At 48.4% G+C, this 22213-nt stretch overlaps 2 protein-coding genes and 1 long non-coding RNA gene across 5 annotated transcripts; 2 read left to right on the forward strand and 1 right to left on the reverse strand.

The window, feature by feature from the left end:
* Positions 1-11843: 11843 nt before the first annotated feature.
* LOC138924830 (uncharacterized) lies at positions 11844-13435 on the reverse strand. Its single transcript, XR_011440132.1, has 2 exons — positions 12593-13435; positions 11844-12294 (listed from the first exon to the last, which is right to left on the reverse strand). It is a non-coding gene; the product is annotated as an uncharacterized lncRNA (long non-coding RNA).
* Positions 13151-17988, forward strand: MYL6B (myosin light chain 6B). Of its 2 annotated transcripts, XM_001504816.6 has the most exons (9): positions 13151-13290; positions 13364-13588; positions 15185-15428; positions 16162-16189; positions 16410-16553; positions 16772-16945; positions 17484-17561; positions 17714-17751; positions 17888-17988. In XM_001504816.6, exons 3-8 carry the CDS (start codon positions 15231-15233, stop codon positions 17740-17742), a joined length of 651 nt encoding a protein of 216 aa, XP_001504866.2. In that variant the 5' UTR covers positions 13151-13290; positions 13364-13588; positions 15185-15230; the 3' UTR covers positions 17743-17751; positions 17888-17988. The 2 variants fall into 2 exon arrangements, with proteins under 2 accessions (XP_001504866.2, XP_070127736.1); XM_070271635.1 differs by lacking the exon at positions 13151-13290 and having other exon boundaries at positions 13533-13588; positions 15164-15428.
* A 181-nt stretch (positions 17989-18169) lies between these two features.
* MYL6 (myosin light chain 6) lies at positions 18170-21463 on the forward strand. Of its 2 annotated transcripts, XM_003365264.5 has the most exons (7): positions 18202-18337; positions 18602-18629; positions 19509-19652; positions 19877-20050; positions 20143-20220; positions 20527-20570; positions 21272-21463. In XM_003365264.5, the coding sequence occupies exons 1-6, from the start codon at positions 18335-18337 to the stop codon at positions 20553-20555; spliced, it is 456 nt and encodes a 151-aa protein (XP_003365312.1). In that variant the 5' UTR covers positions 18202-18334; the 3' UTR covers positions 20556-20570; positions 21272-21463. The 2 variants fall into 2 exon arrangements, with proteins under 2 accessions (XP_001504865.1, XP_003365312.1); XM_001504815.7 differs by lacking the exon at positions 20527-20570 and having other exon boundaries at positions 18170-18337.
* Positions 21464-22213: the final 750 nt, after the last annotated feature.

The following is a 22213-nucleotide window of genomic DNA, read 5'->3' on the forward strand; positions in this document are numbered from 1 at the left end:
AATGGTGAAAAGCTGAAAGCTTTTCCTTTAAAATCAGAAAGAAGACAAAGATGCCCACTCTTGCTACTTTTATTCAACATAGTATTGGAAATCTTACAGCAATTGGGCAAGAAAAGTAAATAAAAGGCATCCAAATTAGAAAGGAAGTAAAACTCACTGCAGATGACATATAAAGAAAACCCACAAAAAAACTGTTAGAACTAATAAAAGCATTCAGAAAAGTTGCAGGATACAAAATCAATATACAAAAATCTGTTGCTTTTCTACACTAATAATGAACTATCAGGGAAATTAAGAAAATAACCCCATTTAAAACTGCATCAAAAAGAATAAAATACTTAGGAATAAATTTAATCAAGATGTCAAAGACCTGTACACTGAAAACTCAAGACACTAATGAAAGAAACTGAAGAACACAGATAAATGGAAAGATGAGTCTTTCCATGGATTAGAAGAATTAGTATTGTTAAAATGTCTATACTACCCAAAACAATCTACAGGTTCAATGCAATCCCTTTCAAAATTTCAACAGCATTTTTCACAGAGAGAACAAACAATCCTAAAATTTGTATGGAACTATAAACAACCCCAAATAGCCAAAGCTATCTTGAGAAAGAAGAACAAAGCTGGAGGCATCATGCTCCCTGATTTCAAACTATATTACAAAGCTATAGTAATCAAAACATTATGCTATTAGCATAAAAACAGAAACAAATCAAATGGAACAGAACAGAGCTCAGAAATAAACCCACACATATATGGTCAATTAATTTACGACAAAGGAGCCAAGAATGTACAATGCAGAAAGGACAGTCTCTTAAACAGTGTTGGGAAAACTGGATCACTATTTTACACCATACGCAAAAATTAACAAAATGAAGACTGGGAGAAAATATTTGTAAATCATATAGCTGATAAGGGGTTAATATCTAAAATGTATAAAGAACTCATACAACTCAATAGCAAAAAAGGAAAACCAAAACCCAATCCAATTAAAAAATGGGCAGGAGATCTGAATAGACATTTTTCCAAAGAAGACATGCAGATAGCCAACAGGTTCATGAAAAGATGCTCAGCATCACTATTCATCTGAGGAATGCAAATTGAAACCACAAGATACCACCTCACAATGTTAGAATGGCTATTACCAAAAAGACAAGAAATGAGTGTTGGCAGGATGTGGAGAAAGAGGATCCCTGTGCACTGTTGGTGAAAATGTAAGCTGTGGCAGTCACTATGGAAAACAGTATGGAGACTCCTCAAAAAACTAAAAATGGAACTACCATATGATCCAGCAATTCCATTTCTGGGTATTTATCTAAAGAAAACGATATTACTAACCTGAAAAGATATATGCACCCCGTGTTCACTGCAGCATTATTTACAATAGCCAAGATATGGAAGCTGATGTGTCCATCAGTGTGTGAATGGGTAAACAACATATGGCATATATATACAACAGGATATTATTCGGCCACCAAAAAGAATGAAATCTTGCTGTTTGCAACAATGTGGATGGACCTCAAGGGCATTATGCTAAGTGAAATAAGTCAGAAAGACAAATACCATATGATCTTACTTACGTGTGGAATCTAAAAAAACAGAAACAAAAAAAACCCAAGCTCACAGATACAGAGAATAGATTGGTGATTGCCAGAGGCAGGGGGTGGGCAAAATGGGTAAAGGGGTCAAAAGGTACAAACTTGCAGTTAGAAAATAAGTCATGGGGATGTAATGTGCAGCGTGGTTACTACAGTGCTGTATTCCAGAAGCTTCTAAGAGAGTAGATCTTAAAATTTCTCATCACAAGAAAAAAAATTTTATATGTAAGGTGACAGATGTTAACTAGATTTATTATGGTGATCATTTCATAGTGTATACAAATATTTGAATCATGTTGTATGCCTGAAGCTAGTGTGTTATATGTCAATTATACCTTAATTAAAATTTTTTTTTAAAGATTGGCACCTGAGCTAACTGTTGCCAATCATTTTTTTTCATTTCTACTTTTTCTCCCCAAATACGCCCAGTACATAGTTATGTATTTTAGTTGTGGGTCCTTCTAATTGTGGCATGTGGGATGCCGCCTCAGCATGGCCTGACAAGCGGTGCCATGTCCGCGCCCAGGATCTGAACTGGCGACACCCTAGGCCACAGCAGAGCACGTGAACTTAAGCACTCGGCCACTGGGCCGGCCCCTAAAATTTTGTTTAAATTAAAAAATTAAAGGAAAAAAATGTGAGAAGATATCGATACATATTTAATTAAAATGAAAGTTAAGATTTTAAAAAGCCCTTATTCAATTCACAAATCACGTCAGTTGAATTAGTGGTCAGAGCCTGCGGTGGTTGCAGCCACCGAGAACGTGGGTCCCACTGAGAATGGTCAAGGTCAGCTGCTGTTGAGTTTCTGGTGAGACTCATCATCAGTCAGTGATGAAGTCTGTCACCCAGGCATTGTCTGCTGACCATTATCGTCTCATGGGCTTTCCAGGGGAAGGGTTCCTAAACCTGGTGGACCTGGAAGCTCTGTGCCACAGCACAGGATCAGAGAATGTCTAATGGCATGTTTAGCCATAGCCAAAAAGGCTTCAGGCCTACCTGACAGGCAGATAAATGGAAAGCATTTTATACCCACTCAGATCCGCTCACCTTGAATTCTCCTTTGGGGACCCTTCCTGGAATGCAAGCTGCAGAAGCTGCGCTCCGCCTGTTCTAACCACCACCTGAAAGGTGGGTAAGATGGAGGGAGAGTGGAAAACTTAAAACAGGGTCACTGGAATAGGAACCTGGAGATTTCATAACTGCTTCAGGGGGGCTGTATCATCTTCCCTTCCCCAGGGAGGAGAGGAAAGGCTCAGGGGAAAGGACTAAACTCAGTTCCACAAGCAGGGGCCGGCCCAGTGGCCCAGCAGTTAATACACACGTTCTGCTTCTCGCTGGCCCAGGGTTCGCCAATTCAGATCCCGGGTGCGGACGTGGCACTGCTTGTCATGAGATGCTGTGGTAGGCAACCCACATACAAAGTAGAGGAAGATGGGCACAGATGTTACCTCAGGGCCAGCCTTCCTCAGCAAAAAGAGGAGGACTGGCAGTAGTTAGCTCAGGTCTAATCTTCCTCAAAAAAAAAAAAAAAGAAGTTCCAGAAAGAGTTGTCAAAATTCACCTTATTAGCAAAAGCTAAATTTAAACTCCATGCCATCCACTAACTCAGCTATTTTTTTCAATAACTCTTTTGTATTCATTGCTGGTTCTTCTGCCATCTCTACTTCCTTCCCATCAACTTAAGAGGCTCCCAAGCCGCAGCCATGAACAAGCCATCTCGGTTGCCCCTCCCCCCAACCCAGAAACTTAAGGGGGAAAAACCCCAAAAACACATAGCAGAGGAACTTATATTTCTAAGGTCTCTCATCTAATTATTCAATACTGGGCATGTGGCCCAAGGCCTGCTGTTCTAGCTACCTTCAGATACTATAACCAGGGATCTTACAATGTGTGATTTTAAGAAGCACTCTTGACCCAGTTCATCACTTCAAGAAATTACATTTCCAGAAAACTAGAGGATGTGGCACAAATTCTCCCATCCCAGAAGGGTCCCTATTCTTTCCCAATCATTTCCAGTTCAGGCTATATAGGGAGAAGGTACTGATCTACATATTAAATACAAGATGAGACACAATTCAGTACATTGTTGCACTTATATATAAAGATAAAACAAATTAAGGGTCTTTAATCACATGAATTAAACAAATGTACTTCTGTTACTTTTCAAACAGCTGGCCTTTGACACTGACACATACGTAGGCCTATCTCTTCCAGGAAAGACAGATACAGTTGCACATGGGTAGACTGTCACTAATGTTTACAAATACTACCCTCTTGGAATGTGGCTTTATTGGCCTGAACAATGTGCTGTAGCTAGCAGTGTGGTAACACAGTTGTCTGCCCAACAGCCATCTCCCCCTCTTCCCTACATGCAGAACCCCAGAGGGGCCAGCCTGGTGGTGCAGCAGTTAAGTTCGCACCTTCTGCTTCCTCGGCCCAGGGTTTCCCGGTACGGATCCCAGATGCGGACCTTTGCACTCCTTGGCAAGCCATGCTGTGGCGGGTGTCCTACATATAAAGTGGAGGAAGATGGGCACGGATGTTAGCTCAGGGCCAGTCTTCCTCAGCAGAAAGAGGAGGACTGGCAGTAGATGTTAGCTCAGGGCTAATCTTCCTCAATAAAATAAAATAAAATAAAAAAGAACCCCAGAGCATTCCTGGTAGCAGTGTGCCAGCCCCAAGGGATTAATCATGATCCTCTTTGCTGGATACTCACTTTCACAGCCTCCCCTGCAATTTGAGATGGTTCTGTCACCAGCTCTGGTCAACAAGACATAAGAGGAAGTCAACTGGGGACTGGCACATGAACAGAAGAAAGCCCTCGTTGCCTTCTCCCTTTCTGCTTGGGTCATTAGTGGAGGATGTGATGCCTGGAACTGCAGCAGCCTTTAAGGCCATGAGGTGACTAACACAAGGAGGAAAAGCTAACATGATTACAGGAATATACATTTTATAAATTTGGGTCATATTATAACCTCCTTTTCTCACTTAACACATAATAAGCATTTTTACACTTCATTAAATATTCTTTGAGAAGACAACCCGCCAACTGGGAGAAAATATTTGCAAATCATATATCCGACAAGGGGTTAATCTCCAAAATATATAAAGAACTCACATAACTCAACATCAAAAAAAACAAACAGCTCCATCCAAAAATGGGCAGAGGACATGAACAGACATTTTTCCAGAGAAGATCTACAGCTAGCCAACAGGCACATGAAAAGATGCTCAACATCACTAATCATCAGGGAAATGCAAATCAAAACTATAATGAGGGGCCAGCCCCGTGGCCGAGTGGTTAAGTTCGAACGCTCTGCTTCGGCATCCTAGGGTTTCACTGGTTCGGATCCCCGGCCCTGATATGGCCATGCTGAGGTGGCATCCCACATACCACAACTAGAAGGACCCACAACTAAAGTAGACAACTATGTGGGCCAGCCCGGTGGTGCAGTGGTTAAGTGTGCACATTCCGCTTCGGCGGCCCAGGGTTCGCTGGTTTGGATTCCGGGTGCGGATATGGCACCGCTTGACAAGCCATGCTGTGGTAGGTGTCCCACATACAAAGTAGAGGAAGATGGGCATGGATGTTAGCTCAGGGCCAGCCTTCCTCAGCAAAAAGAGGAGGATTGGCAGCAGATGTTAGCTCAGGGCTAATCTTCCTCAAAAAATAAATAAATAAATAAATGAAAATAAATAAAAAATAATTTAAAAAAACTACAATGAGATATCACCTTACACCTGTTAGAATGGCTATAATTACCAAGACAAAAAACAACAAAAGTTGGAGAGGACGTGGAGAAAAGGGAACCCTCATACACTGCTGGTGGGAATGCAAACTGTTGTAGCCACTATGAAAAACAGTACGCAGATTTCTCAAAAAATTAAAAATAGAAATACCATATGACCCAGCTATCCCACTACTGGGTATTTATCCAAAGAACTTGAAATTAACAGTTCAAAGAGACTTATGCACCCCGATGTTCATTGCTGCATTATTCACAGTAGCCAAGACGTGGAAGCAACTCAAGTGCCCATCAGTTGATGAATGGATAAAGAAGATGTGGTATATATATATGGTGGAATACTACTCAGCCATAAAAAAGACAAAATGGTCCCATTTGCAACAACATGGATGAAACTTGAGGGTATTATGTTAAGTGAAATAAGCCAGAGAGAGAAAGACGAACACTGTACGATTTCACTCATATGTGGAAGATAAACAAATCCACTGACAAAGAGAACAGATTAGTGGTTACCAGAGGGGAAGGGGGTTGGGGGGCAGGCATAAGGGGTAAAGGGGCACATATATATGGTGACTGACAAATAATAATGTACACCTGAAATTTCACAATGTTATAAACTATTATGACCTCAACAAAATTAAATAAAAAAAGAAACAAAAATTCTTTGAAAATATAATTTATAACGGTTATGTATAATTCCACAGAATGACTGCACCATAGTTTATTTAACTGATTCTTTATTGTCAGAAATGAAGGTATTTACCAAGGTTTTGCTATTCACTGTGGGAACACAAACAAAAACATTTGTATATATTTCAAATAATTTCCTTAGGGAAAGTAGAATTGCTGGGTGTACTTCTGTACTTTAATGACTTTTAATACATTCTTCCAAACCGCATTCTAAGAAGATTACATGAATTTTCTACACTCCCACCAGCATTACACAAAAATGTATTTTCCTGTATTCTCTCCTAGATATTATAATTTAAAAAAATCCTTGCCAACTGATGGGCAAAATTTTACCTACTTTTACAGATTTTCCTGCCTCTTCCCTCGCTGTCAGATTACCAACTGTCATTTCTTGGTGCTGTCAGAAAGCCTTCTCTCCAGCAGCAATCTCCTCCACCTGTCAATTTTCTTTTCTAATCTTGAACTGGAATCCAGATAAGGTTTGTGGACCATTGTGCTAGATAGGTACAACTGACATGTAAAGGTAATGCTGCCAAGAGTTAGCTCAGGACTAATCTTCCTCAGGACAAAAAAAAAAGGTAATGCTGCCATAAAGAACTAAAAACCAATCTGACACCAAAAGCAAAGGCAACAAAAGAAAAAATGAACAAGTGGGACTACATCAAACTAAAAACCTCTGCACAGCAAAGGAGACCATCAACAAAGTAAAAAAGCAACCTGCTGAACAGGAGAAAACATTTGCAAATCATTTATCTGATAAGGGGTTAATATATAAAATATTTAAAGAACTCCTACACTCAATAGCAAAAAATAAAAATAAAAATAAAATCCTATTAGAAAATGGGCAGGGGGGCGCCCTGTGGCTGAGTGGTTAAGTTCATGTGCTCTGCTTCGGCGGCCCAGGGTTTTGGTAGTTCAGATCCTGGGCGCAGATAAGGCAACACTCATCAGGCCACATTGAGGCGGCGTCCCACATAGCACAACCAGGGGCCCTCAACTAAAATATACAACTTTGTACTGAGGGGCTTTGGGGAGAAGAATAAAAAAAAAGAAGAAGATTGGCAACAGTTGTTAGCTCAGGTGCCAATCTTTAAAAAAGAAAATGAGTAGAAGATTTCGAAACAGACATTTTCCCAAAGAAGACAGACAGATGGCCAACAGGTACATGAAAAGAGGCTCAACGTTATTATTATTTCACAGCATTATTTACCATAGCCAAGATATGAAACAACCTAAGTGTCCATCGACAGATGAGCGGATGAAGAAAATGTCGTATATACATACAATGGAAAATTGTTTAGCCATAAAAAAGAAGGAAATCTTGCCATTTGTGTCAACATGGAGGGACCTTGAGCGCATGATGCCAAGTGAAATAAGTCAGACAGAGAAAGACAAATACTGGATGATCTCACTGATTTGTGGAATCTAAAACAATCTACCGGAAACAAACTGGTGGTTACCAGAGTGAGGAGGGTTTGGGAGGGCAGGCAAAATAGGTGAAGGGGATTAAGAGGCTCAAACTTCCAGTTATAAAATGTCAGTCGTGGGGATGTAACGTGCAACACAGGGAAGACACTGTATAGTCAATAATATTGTAATAACTTTGTAGCGTGACGGACGGTCACTAGACTTATTGTGGTGATCATTTCATAATGTGTATAAATATCGAATTGCTATGATTTATACCTGAAACTAACAGAATATTGTACATCAATTATACTTCAATAAAAAAGGGTTATCACAAGAAAAAAATTTTTTTGTAAATATGTAGGGTGATGGATGTTAACCAGACTTACAGGGGTGATCATTTCACAATGTGTACAAATATAAAATCATATTGTACACCTGAAAGTAATATGCTATATGTCAATCATACTGCAATAAAAACAGAAAAACGAAAAACCTAGGAAGGAGTAGGGCGATCAGGCAAGCAGAGTGACTATAACACATAACTGAACACAAGGAAGGGACAAAGAATAAAGGGCTGAGAGGAGCCGAAGGGTGTGAAGGGCCCTCACACCGTCTCTGCTCCCTCCCTCTCAAACCTTTCCCGTGCTGGCTGCAGACCTAGTTCTACAGAGCACTCCCACCCGCTCCACCCCTGGAATTCTTTACCTTTATTTACACAAAGCTCACCTTGCCTCCTCTGAAGCCTGGCTCACCCTCCAAGAGACTTCATTTCACCTGGAGCAGCCTCCAGGGGACAGTGCTCCCTTTCCTGAACCCCATACACTTATACTGGGAAGTGGGGTCTGCATTCTCCTTGTGCCCCAGTGCTGCTTCCCTGTCATGATTCTCAGAGCAGGAAAAATCTCAGCTCCTTTGGAGATGATGCCAATCTGATACACTGTCTCCACCTTCTCTCATCTCTGTCGTTCTCTATATACATGGACACTCAATAGTTACTGAAGGGTGTGGCACCCCAAATACTGCTGTCTTCCTGGCATCTTGTCACTCAATAACTAGCCGCATAGTTCCTCATTGTGGTGGACGTTGTTGGTTTTCTCCCCATGTCCTCTCCACTCCTCTCCCTTTGGATCAACTCCAATTCACCTCCAATGACAGGGACACACCGAGTGGCCTAAGTGAATCAGAGCAACACCATCCTCTTTGCCATAGGGTGGGCAATAACCCATCCCTAAGCTAATCGGGGCATGAGATTTCCCTGGTCATAGCAACTATCAAGGGTGGATGAGCATTTTTCTAAGTCGGTCTAGTCAGAATGAAGTCCAGGAATTGATTCCAATGGTCAAGAGAAACTCGCTCTCTTCCTCTCGTGGTACAAGGGCGTGACAGCTGGAACTGTTGCAGCTAAGCCATATCTGGCTCCAGGAGGGGACCCAAGGAAGATGCTGACAGGCAAAGGACAGTGCCAAGAGAACCAGAGAATGGATCCCTTTGTTACGTCGTCAACTTCTGGATCAAAATGAACCTAGGGGCCGGCCTGGTGGCACAGCAGTTAAGTGTGCACGTTCCGCTTCGGTGGCCTGGGGTTCACCAGTTCGGATCCTGGGTGTGGACATGGCACCGCTTGGCATGCCATGCTGTGGTAGGCGTCCCACATATAAAGTAGAGGAAGATGGGCACAGATGTTAACTCAGGACCAGTCTTCCTCAGCAAAAAGAGGAGGATTGGCAGCAGTTAGTTCAGGGCTAATCTTCCTCAAAGAAAAACAAATGAAGCTAAAACCAAGCCTACCTCTTGACTTTTCAATTACATAAGCCAACAAATCCTCTTTACTGTTTAGCTAGTTTTTTTTTTTTTAAGATTTTATTTTTTTCCTTTTTCTCCCCAAAGCCCCCCGTACATAGTTGTATATTCTTCGTTGTGGGTCCTTCTAGTTGTGGCATGTGGGACGCTGCCTCAGCGTGGTCTGATGAGCAGTGCCATGTCCGCGCCCAGGATTCGAACCAACAAAACACTGGGCCGCCTGCAGCGGAGCGCGCGAACTTAACCACTAGGCCACAGGGCCAGCCCCTACTGTTTAGCCAGTTTTAATTAGAGTTTTGCTACTTGCCAATGAAAGAGCCCTAAGGGATATTCTCCACAAATCCAATGCCCTTCCCCTCACTACCCTTTCAACCATTCACTCCCATGGCCACTCATCCTAGCTCCCGTCTTCCTCTATATCCTTTGATATTTTCATCTCAAAGGCACTATTTTCTCCAACTACTACCCTGAGATCTACATCTCACTTCTCCAACCTCACTGAGATGCTAGCCTCTTAGTGACTTTCCATATTTTGTCAACCTAACAGGCCACTTCTACACTCACTCCTTCATTTGGCCTGGACCACGAACACTTTTACTCAGACTCTCAACCACCTGGCTCCCACGTTCATTCATCACCCCAGCTCTGCAAAACTCCAACCCATCACCGTCCCAGCTGCCTCCTTCCTCTAGCTCCATCATCCAAGCAGCCACGTCCTGCTGGGAGAAGGAAATCACTGCCTTGTGTGTTGGTACCCTCAAATTCATGACCTCCCATCGCAACTGCCCTCCATGCTGCTCAGCAAGCTCACAGGTGGAGCAGAGTAGGCCCTCAGTGAATGTCAAATCAGTATTTGCGACTGGGTCCCCAGTAAGCCATCTCCCATCTTTCACAGCACCTATTTCAAGCCTTCACTATTTTCTCAAGCCACCTCCTCCTACTTCCTCGCTTAGCAAATCAAATCACCTCACCCTCCACTTCAGGGTAAAAATAAGAGTTCAATACATGGAAACTCAATCTCTTGAATCCCCAGCCTATCTCCATATCGACTTCCTAGTATCAGCGTCCACCCTTGACTCTTCGCTTTCGTCCAGATAGCCATTCACTCTAGACATGTGAGTGCCCAGTACATGCCAGGCGCTGTGCCCTGCCTGGCACTGGAAACAGTGTGGCTTGGTGGAGAGAGGGGGCAGAGACATAAAGACAGAGGCAACAAACCTAAGCACAGAGGACACAGGACACCTTTGAAGGTCTGAGAGCTGACAGGTGTGGCTGGTACAGAGGTGTGGCTCGTACGGGAAAGCAGTGTTTCAAACTGCTGGCTTTTGTGGGCCAATGTAAAGAGTCTTTATCAAAACACATGGAAGGATTTTAAGTAGGGAGGCGAAGAGATCAAATGTACATTTTGAAAAGATCACCCCCTTTGTTAAAGCTGTGGTTACCTATGTTTGTTAGTTTATTCTCTCTGCTTTCCAGTAGGCTAAAAATATTTCCAATAGATTCCCAGGCCCTAACAGAGACCTGGTCAGAATCTCTGGGGGCAGAGTCTGGAAGCCTGTTTGCCTACAAAGCTCCCAGGAGATTGTAAAGAACAGATAAGTCTGAGAACCACTGTTTCAGAACATTACAAAAATGAAACTGGCGTTACTCACCATAAAACTTATTTTTCTGTTTCTATCTTGCATCTATATGGGCCTATAAAAATGGAACTTGGAAAGGACTTTGTAAACTACCTGTCTACCATAAAACATCCTTGTCATTCTCCCTCTTCGTTCTATTATGGGTCACCACCAGTAAGACTTTCTGGTCAAAATGCCAGAGGACTAAAGACATCTTTCCTAACAATTCTTTCCTATTGACTTAGGAAATAGTGTTCTCTTCTCTGTACTTCAACTATTATCCATTTTAACATGTTAGCCAGTGTTTAAAGAGCTAGTTAAACTGTACAGGGGGAATCCATAATTATTCAAGTTACTGAAGATCTATAGTGCTCTATAATTCCAAAAATTATTCTATCAGGGTTTTTTGTTTGTTTGTTTGTTTTGGTGAGGAAGCTTGGCCCTGAGCTAACATCTGTTGCCAATCTTCCTCTATTTTTTGTGTGGGATCCCACCACAGCAGGCTTGATGAGTGGTGTGTAGGTCCAAGCCCAGGATCTAAACTCTCGAACCCCAGGCCACCGAAGTAGAGTGTGAACTTAACCAGCACTACACCACTGAGCCAGCCTGTATTAGGGTTTTTTGTGGGGTTTTTTTGTAAGGAAGATTGGCCCTGAGCTGACATTTGTGCCTATCTTCCTCTATTTTATATGTGGGATGCTTGCCACAGCATAGCTTGATAAGCAGTGTATAGGTCCATGCCTGGGATCTGAACCAGAGAACCCCAGGCCACGAAGGAGGAACACGCAAACTTAACTGCTGCACCACCAAGCCAGCCCCAGGTTTTTAACATATGCATTTTCTTTTACAGATGTGCCCTTCCTAAATATTTTATGTTGAGACTGATATTAGAATAAATATGCAATCCCTAAGAATATACAAGTCACTTGCTAAGTGGGGGAGGAAGAGGAGAGATAGGCATTTGTCACAGAAAATCCACATATATGATGTATTAATCCCCTATGCCCAGTTAACACCATGTTCAGTCCAGTTTGCATTAGTTATGATTAAAAGAAAGGGATAGTACAGAAGACGAAGAATAGTCCTTCCATCTGTGTTTTCCATCTCCTCTCCTTGCACTACTTCGCTCTAAAGCAGACAAAAATGCTAGAAAGTCAGATGATGCCATAACCGCTTCTACTTGGCAAAGTGCCACAAAAAGGCTGTAGAGGAAAGCAGGAGGACGAAAAAAATCAGATAAACCACATCGTCAAGGTCAACTTCCGTGGAAGTGACGAAAGACAGAAAAAAGTCATCTGTGATGCGGCCCTTCTCCAAACAGTCCCGTAACCCAACACGTAGGAGAAATGTATTCCTTCTTGCTCTCCATCTCTTCGTGCCTACTGATCCTTTATAGATATAAAATGGGGAAAACATCGCCGTATGCTGGGAAAATTAAAGGAAATTTATTGAACACTCAGCTACCACTTTCTCCGTGCCAGGCCCATTTTGTTTTACAAATATTAACACATCTAATCCTCCCCACAGCCCTATGAGGTGGGTACTATTATCTTTATTTTACAGATGGGGGAACTGAGTCAGAGAGAGAGAAAAAAACTTGCTGGAGGTTTCCAGCAAATATCCGGCAGAACCTGGATTCAGATTCCAGCAGGCTGGTCTGAGCCACGCTCCGGCGCCGCCCCTGAGATCACTTAGCCCCTCCGGGACCGCTGCTGACGCCCACCTGTTCTTCCTCATTGTTCTTTCTGTTTTACCGCCCATTTCTACTCTTTTCTTCGGAGAAGCTCCGCCAACCAGCGAACGTCACTCACTGCCCATGAAGTCCACTTGCGCCTCACCTCCCGACCCCGCGCCCGCCCGTGCGGCCCCAGCCTCCAGCTCATTTCCTGATGCCGCTCGGGAAGCTGGTTCCCTCCCAGCAGACAGCACCTCTCGTAAACGTCTTGGGGAATGGGAGGCCCGGTGCTGTCCAAGGGCGTCTCAGAGCGAAGGGCTGCAGAGCCCAGGCCTCTGTTCCGAGGAGACCTGCGAGGACCGGGCGGAGGGGCTGGCGCCCGTGTGGCCGCAGTGGGGAGAAGCTTCAACGTGGAGAGCTTGCACCACTTCTCTCTAAAGTAGATCGAAGTAGATCGCCTGGGGCAGGTGATCGGGCTTAATTCCAAATCTTAACATTTTTCAACTACCAGCTCATTTCAAAAAAAATTTTAAAAAAATCTTTGGAGTCACTGTTCCAAGTCACACAGCAATTCAATGGCCTCTATTCTCTACCAAACCGCGAGAGGAAGCTAAGGAGACCACTCTCCCCGGAGCAGTAAGTGCTTCCTTCCATCTGACCTCCATCGACCTGCTGCAGCTGCAGCTGCAGTCTTTCCCTGATTGACTTCTCTCACCAGCGGACGGAGGACCTCCGGGGCCACCAAGGTAGATACCTTGAGGGGCCGCGCGCACTTTTAGGGTGAGGGGTGGGGACAGTAAGTGGCTCATCGCCTTTCAGTTCCAGCACAAGAATCGCGCCCGAAAGAACCTGAGTCACCAACCGCCGCCACCGGCCGGAAGCCGCAACCCTGACTTCCGCTTGGAGCTGCAGAGCGGCGTTCCCGTGAGCCCGCGGGCGCGCGGGGACTACAACTCCCGGCATGCTCCGAGGCCGCCGGAGTTAACCCTTTAGCGCCGGCGGCCGCTCTGCGCCCGCCTCCGCCCCTTACCTGGACCCTGCAGGGTGAGTTTTAGGGAGCTAGGGAGGGACTTTTCCCTTTATTTAAGACTTAGGGGTGTGCATGTGTGTGTGTGTGTGTGTGTGTGTGTGTGTGTGTGATGTATTCTCGGGGGGAGGGATGATTCTGATTTTCCTAAATTGGGACAATTTGCAGTAATGGGATTCAGACGCTTTTTTGCGGGTGGGAGACCCAGCATCAATTCTCTGAACCCCAGGGCCTAAGTGGAATCTCTGCTGTCTTCTTCAGAATGCTATCTAGATCCTCTCCTTCTCCCCCTGTCCCCATCAAAAGTAGCCAGCAACCCCTCCCCTCTGCCAAAGGCCCCCACTGCGTCCCTTCCCCAGCGCCCTCAGCAAGGTTTGTTACCTGGCAGCCGAGTGAGGGTTTTTATTATCTCTCTGACTGGGGGATGAATGCTCATGGAGCCCATAGGACCTGCCACATCCTTTTGGATTAGAGGTTTTAGAATTTAGGCCATTTGCGTCTCAGAGCCTGCCCTTCCCCCACAAGTGTCACCAGGGAGTTCAGCAGGCACCCTGCCTTTGTCCGACTTGAATGACCACGGGTTTGTGGAAAAGGGTTCCTTCACTGGGAATATGGGTGGTGGAGGTTAAACCCAATCCATTCTTTGCCCTCACCTCCACCCCTAAAACAACACTGGACACAGGAGACGACACTGGGGTGTCACACTCTTCTTTCTTTTTCTTCACCCCCCCTTTTTTTTTTTTTTGAGGAAGATTAGCCCTGAGCTAACATCTGCCACCAACCTTCCTCTTTCTGCTGAGGAAGACGGGCCCTGAGCTAACATCCATGCCCATCTTCCTCTACTTTATACATGGGACACCTACCACAGCATGGGTTTTGCCAAGCGGTGCCATGTTGGCACCCGGGATCTGAAGCCGAGAACCGTGGGCCGCCAACGCGGAATGTGTGAACTTAACCGCTGTGCCACGGGGCGGCCCCCACACTCTTCTTTCTATCACTATTCTTTCTCTGCGTTGTGCACAGTTCCAGTTGTGGGCTGGGATGGAAGAGGACAGGGACTATAAGTATCAGGGATTATCAGGCTGGGGGGGGGGGGTCAACTACCTCTCCCCCCATCCGTGGTCAGGGGAGTGGAGGGGCAGCTTGTTTTTTTCACATTTCACTGCTCCCAGACCCCACTTTAACAAACCCACTTCACAAGGCCCCCCTCCCTGCCTCAGCCTTCAAGAGCCTAAGGCTGCTAGAAAAAAAGGGCTACTCTGAGTCCGGGAGTTGAGAGCCTGGAATGCTTGGATCCCCTTCTTTGCCTCACCCCTGTCTCAGTGTATGTCACTGGCAAGCATCCTATCCTCACCCCGAGCTTAACTCCCCCTTTCTAGGCAGTCTCTGGCTTCCTCCCCCACCCCCCAAAGGGGCCATTGTTCTGGCCAGCGTTTGGGGCGGGGTGGACAGAAGGGAGAAGACCTTGGGACAGGAGTACTGAACCACAGGAGGCCAGGGGAGTGAGGGCAGGCCAGCATATCTCTCCTCTATCTCACCCTCCCCACTGCCAACTGGCTCCCTGCCCCTGCCCCCGCCCCTTGACATCCCAGACTCCCTGGCTATTTAAACAGAGATGGGTGCCCCCATCGGCACACTGTCCTTTGGCCACCGGACATCATGCCTCCCAAGAAGGATATTCCTGTGAAGAAACCAGCGGGGCCCCCTATCTCCAAGCCTGCTGCCAAGCCAGCAGCACCAGCGGCCCCTCCAGCCAAGCCTAAGCCTGAGCCAGCTCCAGCTGTCCCTCCAGTTATTCCTGTCCCTCCGGCCCCTCAGAAAACCCAGGAGCCCCCCATCGATCTCTCCAAAGTGGTGGTGAGTCCCCGGAAAGTGAGGAAAGAATTTGGAGAGGGCAGTACAAGGGTGGGATACAGCCTAGGGGACTGGGGGCTATCTAGAAGGTAGGGAATCAGTGAGCACTGGAATGATATTGGGGGTTCCTCTTAGTCCCCCACTTGGAAGCATCCAGGCTTTTGACTCTGCTAGTATCTTTGTTGTTCTCTCCTGTCTAACATGTGTTTGTACATATACACACACTCACACACGCGCACAAACACTCTCACTGACCCCCCTGCTGGCGGCAAGGACTGTGAGATGGGGAACATCTGGGATCTGAGGACAGTTTCAAGGTGAAGGGAGGGAGCTGCTGCCTGTGCCTGGCTGACCGTTCAACTCTAAAGGCCACAGTTCTGAACCCCAGGAGGGAAGGCTGAAGAGGACAGATTTGTTAGACAATCACAGCTGGGGGCCAGGGGTAAATTTAGCCTTTGTTCAGCCCCCAGTTATGTGAGGGATGCAGGACTCAGGGCAGTGGAGGGAGGGGAACAGGTGGCATGGGATTAACCCTGTTCCCAGGAAACCTTCCCTCCATAATTCCTCCTCTTGGGATTCTCCCAAAGTCCAGAGCTGGGAATGGGACTGAGGTGGCTGGGCTTCCAGCCTGGTCCCTTTGGGCCCCTCCCCAGAAGTGGCTGCCAGTTGGTGGGAGGGGTGTGGGAGAGGGATTGAGTGAATCCTGTCATCCCTCATCTGCTCTTTTCTTCCACAGATCGAGTTTAACAAGGACCAGCTCGAGGGTGAGGAGACACTGGTCCCCTGAGCCCACTGTCTAGTCCCGAGCCCCTGGTCAGATCCTCTTTCTAGTCCCCTAACTCCAGTCCTGACCATGAAACCTCCCACACTGGTCCTCTTTGTGTCCCCTGTCCTGCCCAGCTCTAGCACGTAGTTTCTGAACCTCCTTTCTGTCTAGAGGTGATGGGAACCCCTGGTCAACACTGACTTCTCCTTATCCTTCAGAGTTCAAAGAAGCCTTTGAGCTGTATGACCGAGTAGGGGATGGCAAGATCCAGTTCAGCCAATGTGGGGATGTGATGAGGGCCCTGGGCCAGAACCCCACCAACGCCGAGGTGCTCAAGGTCATGGGGTACCCCAAGAGTGATGGTGAGGGAACAATGCGAGTTTTCAGTTTGGTGGTGGAACCGAGGAGTGTTGGCAAGGTGACAGAGGATGCTGGGTGGGTCTCAGGACTTCAAAAACTGTCAAACGCAGGGGCAGAAAAACATCCTGAATATTGAACAGGATGAAGCCTTTTGGTAAGGATGGAAGCTGGGTCCTAGATGACACTGTAGTGACCTCTCCCTCACCTCTCTAACCTCCAGAGCTGAAGTCCCGCCGTGTGGACTTCGAGACTTTCCTGCCCATGCTCCAGGCAGTGTCCAAGCCCCGGGACCAAGGCACATACCAAGACTACCTGGAGGGGCTTCGTGTGTTTGACAAAGAAGGGGACGGCAAAGTCATGGGAGCGGAGCTCAGACATGTCCTCACCACCCTGGGTGAGTCAGGGACCAGAACTCCTGTCGGGTGGAGAGGAGGGGGTGGGCCAAGAAGAAGGTTAGCCAAGTAGGCAGAGCCAAGGAGGGATTACTGTCCTGTAGGTCATGGGCAGGAGACTGAGAAGGTCAGAGCTAGGGGGGCAGAATCTGAAGGGCTTCCTCCTGCAGAGGCTAAAGTGAGGGGATGCACGTAGATGCCTCCCAAAAGGCAGAGGAAAGGGGATGAGGTGGGAGACCCAAGCTTCTGCTTTGGGAAGGAAGTGTTTGTGGTCTGTGATCTGGTACCACTCTTAACCCTCTGGAGTTCAGTTTGCATGTCTGTTAAAGCTTTCCCCAGGTGCTAATGCAGGCGAAATAGAAAGGAGATGCAGGAACGCTTTCATGGCATTACCATTACAAGGAGAGGATGCCTTTGGGGGTCTGTTGCTATATGGTCGGGTCTCCAGGGTGGGAGAAGAGCAAGTACCACCCAGAAGAGCGTGGCCTGGGCTGGTGAGGGAAGGGAGGCCAGGGTTAAAACGCTGTGTCTGGGGCTCAGGAGAGAGGATGACTGAAGACGAGGTGGAGGCTGTTCTGGCAGGACATGAGGACAGCAACGGCTGCATCAACTATGAAGGTGAAGGGCCAGGGGAGCAGAAGGGACCGGGGAGGAGGGGAGGCGGGAGGCTTGCGGTATGTAGGGGGGCACCCTGGAGCCTGGATTCTCTGAAGTCAGATGGATTATCCAAGGGCCTGCTTCTGAAGCCCTCTTGCCTCCTCTCTCTGCAGCCTTCCTGAAGCACATCTTAAGCGTCTGAGCTCTACAGGTAGGGCCCTCCCACTCCGCCCTGAGAGGCAACTCCCTTCTCTTCCCTCAGCCAGGGTGGAAGAGCAGGGAAGTGCGTTTTCACGTCCTGCTGCGCGCGAGCGCCAGGGCTTGGCACTTTTCATCTTTTTCCACAGATGCTGTGGACCGGACACCCGGCTCCCCCGCAGGCGGAAGCACGTTCCTGCCACTAGGAGGCCACCTATTATTTCAAAATAAAGACACGGTTCCTCCCTTGGCCTCCGACTGTTGCTTTTCTCAGAGGTGGGGGAGGGAGGGAGGGTTCTCCTCTCCCTAGTCCGATGCCCTCCGATCTTCCTGCTCAGAGGAGCAGATTCCTTGCGCCCCGCCCCAGCTCCTGCGGTTCCGGTGCCCCGGGTCCAGCTCTGCTGGAGAAATCGGCAGCCCTGGGTCCCGCCCACACCATTACTAATGTAGCAGCGTCCTCTGCGTAAGCCCAGGCCAGGATTCCTATTGGCTGGGCCAGCTTAGGGTGACGTCATTGGGACGTACTAAGACTAGGGTAGGGCCTGGGGTCGGAGCCATTACTGCAGGAAAAGGTCCCGCAGAGCTCAGCGGTTAAGATGGTGGGGCCCTGGGCCGGGGAGGATGAGCGGGATTTGGGGCGAAAGGCGGGAAGCCGGGGGTAGGGAGTAAGGAGAAGGCAGAGGGTAGGGGGGCAGAGGGAACCTGAGGGCCTGGAAGGTTGCAAGTGGGGTTGGAAAGTCTGGGGTCCTGTCCTGCTGGGAAGCGAGTCCCTAGCATGGAACAGGAGTTTGTGGTTCCGAGTTTGTGGGACTGGGATGGAAGATTAGGGATAGATGCTGACTGCTCCCCTCTTCTCTGAGCAGTGTGACTTCACCGAGGACCAGACTGCAGGTAAGTAATCTCTGACCCTTACTGAAGTCTCGCTTAGGGAGAGGGACACTCCCTCCAGCACCTACCTACCCGTAACCCCAACCTGTCATCTTTTCAGCACCCCCAGGGGCGTACCTCCTAGATTATCTTCTCCCTCCCGGATCCTCCATTTTCTTTTCTCACTCTCTCTTCCTCCCTCCCCTTCCACTCTAGATCTGAGTCCCAAGCACTGGGTGAGTTTTAGGTGGGTGTGGGTGTGTGAAACAACTCGGTCACCTACTGCCTGCTGTATGTGGGATTTCGGGAGGGTGATTAAGCTGCCTGCGCTCGTCTGTCCCTTAATCAGCTACTTCTGCCTCTTCTCTCCTGTGATAACTCTCCCCCTCCCCCAGCTTGTAATTGTGAAGATTGTAAAAAGCGGTGACCCGGTGTTTTGAGAAAATGGGGACAGGGGACTTTGCTGAGGATACTTCTTTGTAGCTGTACCGTCTGAAAGGTCTCTTTCTGTACAAGAGCGGTGGGAAGTGGCAGGCTGGGATGACCCGGGTCTCAGACCGCTGCTCCCACTTCCTTATAAGGACAGGACCCAGATAGGGCGGTGGCAAATTCCTGCCCTGAGTAGAGTGTGAGGAGGCTTGGCAGACTTGCTGCAGGCAGTGGGTGTGTGCGTGTGTGTAAATGGGCGCGACCACTCCGCCAGGTGGGCGGAGAGCTGTCTTTCTGTGGGACACCTGAGTTGGGAGGAAGGGACACTGGATCCCTCTTAGTGGACTTGGGTGTACAGCACTATCAATATCTGGTTTCCTCAGCATGATCAAAGTTGAACGGGCAGTCCAGGCTCTGAGGGAGGGTTTGTGTTAACCCCACATGCCCAGTGCTGCTGTTTATCTGAATCCTCAGAGTTCAAGGAGGCGTTCCAGCTGTTTGACCGAACAGGGGATGGCAAGATCCTGTACAGCCAGTGTGGGGACGTGATGAGGGCGCTGGGCCAGAACCCCACCAACGCCGAGGTGCTCAAGGTCCTGGGGAACCCCAAGAGTGATGGTGAGGGGCCTCTAGAACAACTCCTCAGTGTGGTAGTGAGCCCACAGTTCTTCAGCTAAGAGCATCCCTCTATCTTAGTAGGCCCCAAACTCCAGCAGGTCTTGACTAACAAATCCCACGGATTTTCCCTGCTTGGAGTGGGAGCCGGCTGTTCTGTCGTGATCCCTGCAATCCCCTCCGCCCTGGGAACGTGTGTGACTTTCCTTCCACCTCCTTTATGGCAGAGATGAATGTGAAGGTGCTGGACTTTGAGCACTTCCTGCCCATGCTGCAGACTGTGGCCAAGAACAAGGACCAGGGCACCTATGAGGACTACGTTGAAGGCCTTCGGGTGTTTGACAAGGAAGGGAATGGCACTGTCATGGGGGCTGAAATCCGGCATGTTCTCGTCACCCTGGGTAAGGCTCTGCCCTTGCACCTTGAGCCAAGGTGCCACCTGATACACCTACCTGTCACCGAATTCCAAAAATGCTCTCTTTCCCCTCTGCAGGTGAGAAGATGACAGAGGAAGAAGTAGAGATGCTGGTGGCAGGGCATGAGGACAGCAATGGTTGTATCAACTATGAAGGTGAGGGACAAATTGGGGCTCTCATGGAGGAAGCAGCCATACAGAGCAGGTCAAGCACAGCATTTGGGGTTTTCGCCATCCCTGGACTTGGGCTCCAAAAAGTGCCAGGAGGCAAGGGGCAGGGCCCAGCCCAGCCCAGGAGCGGGAGGCCAGGGACGTCTGACAGGAAAGGAAGGGGTAATGTGGGGGGAAGGGCAGAGAAGGAATGGGAAATAAAAGAAATGGAATGTCTATCACCCACCGCCTGAGCCCTTCACCCCACGTCTGTGTCTTGTCTTCACCATTAATGTCTCTTCCTTCCTGCAGCGTTTGTGAGGCATATCCTGTCGGGGTGACGGCCCGTGGGGCGGGTACGGCTCCTCCTAGCCTCCCCTCTCTCGTTGGCCTCCCCAGTGTGTTTCTTCTGGCCTTTGCCCTCTAGCGCCTTCCCCTGCTACCATTGACGTCCCCCTGGCACGTTTCTGCATGGAGCTGACTGTGGAGGGGAGGGGTTCCTCAAAGAGGAAGACAGCTGGGCGTGTGGTACCTCCTCCTCTGCTAGAATGGGCTCTGAGGTTTGGCTTATAGGGTCCTGCGTGCTGGTGCCTGGGAACTCACACCAGCCTCTCCCCGTCTTGCTTTAGGGTGGTCCCTTGGCCCCAGAGCAGGGATGGTTGGCAGAGCGGGTGGGCTGCCTGCCCCTTGTGCTGCTGTAGCTGAAGTCTTTCCCCCTTCCTTCTGCTGGGCAGCTTGGAGGTACCCTAACCCAGAACTCTGTCCTCTCCTCCTGCCAATGGCTGACAGTAGCTAGAGGTGTAGTTGAAAACTTTTCTGCCTCTGCTGTGTTCCTGCTGCTCAGGGTGGGCTGGGGGACTAACACCTGGTGGGAGGGGAGCTGGGGGCCAAGAGAACTGGTCAGACTCAAGGTGGCTCCTCTGCAAACCGACCCCAAGGTTGATTGCTTTGGGCGTGTTCCTTTCTATGCCACCTTCATGGTCTTGTGGTCTCCTGGCCCCTGGTGGATCCCCACCTTAGCTCCGCTCCCGGGTTCACCCCTCTCTCCTTTCCACAGAGCTCGTCCGCATGGTGCTGAATGGCTGAGGACAGTCCCAGTGTGCCCAGAGCCCCGTGCCTTCCCCTTTGAGACTGTGTGTAGCCGAAGGCTCCCTAGGTTCTCTTGTCACAGCACCTATCCCAGCTGCTCTCTCTTCGATGATGTTTATTGTCAGCATTCACCAAATAAACTTGCTCTCTGTGCCCTAAATGCAGTTCTGCTTTCCTTCTTGAGCAAGGTGAAAGGGAAGGTGAGACAGTCCAGGGTCAATGGACCAGGGGCTGGGGAAGGCTGGGAAGGGCCTGTAGGAGCCATCTTTGCCTCATTTGAGAAATGCTGGCCCCACTCATTGATGCTACAAAGGCTACCCCCTGGGGGATTAGGGAAGCCATAAATCCCTGTAGGACCAAGGCTGGCCCTCTTGTTCTGTCCCATATCAGGCTGAGTGCTCTCCCAGCTCTCACCCTCCCAAGCACTGCAGGCCTTTTGTGGGAGAAACCCCGGGAGTGTTTATTGGAGCTAAAGCCAGGCCATACTAGCACGGCCTGCGCCTGTCTGTCCCCTTGGCAGAGCTAGGGGCCAGTAATAACAGAAGTAGGTGAGATGCCTGCCTCATCCCCACCGAATAAGGGAAGGAATGAAGTCACTACTTCTGAAAGGATAAATATACAAAATCCCCAGGTTCTGCGGATGTCCTTCCAAGTCTTAAACAGCTATTTTTAGGGCAGGTAAGAGCCTCTGACCAGCCCCTGCACAGTGCACAGTACTGACAGCTGTGCTGCCTTGAGCCTGTCATGGAGAGAAACCCAGTGTCTGGGCCTAGGGCTTGCTGAGTGCCTCCTTGCCCGGGTGAATGCCCCTGGGAAGGACTCCGGGAGTGCTGCCCCCAGCCCAATCCCCTGCCTGACAGCCACAGGTAAGAACACGGAAGGCATCCACAAGATGGAACTCAAAGCAAAT

The sequence above is a fragment of the Equus caballus genome, chromosome 6, assembly GCF_041296265.1.
Source record: "Equus caballus isolate H_3958 breed thoroughbred chromosome 6, TB-T2T, whole genome shotgun sequence".
Taxonomy (NCBI): Eukaryota; Metazoa; Chordata; class Mammalia; order Perissodactyla; family Equidae; genus Equus; species Equus caballus.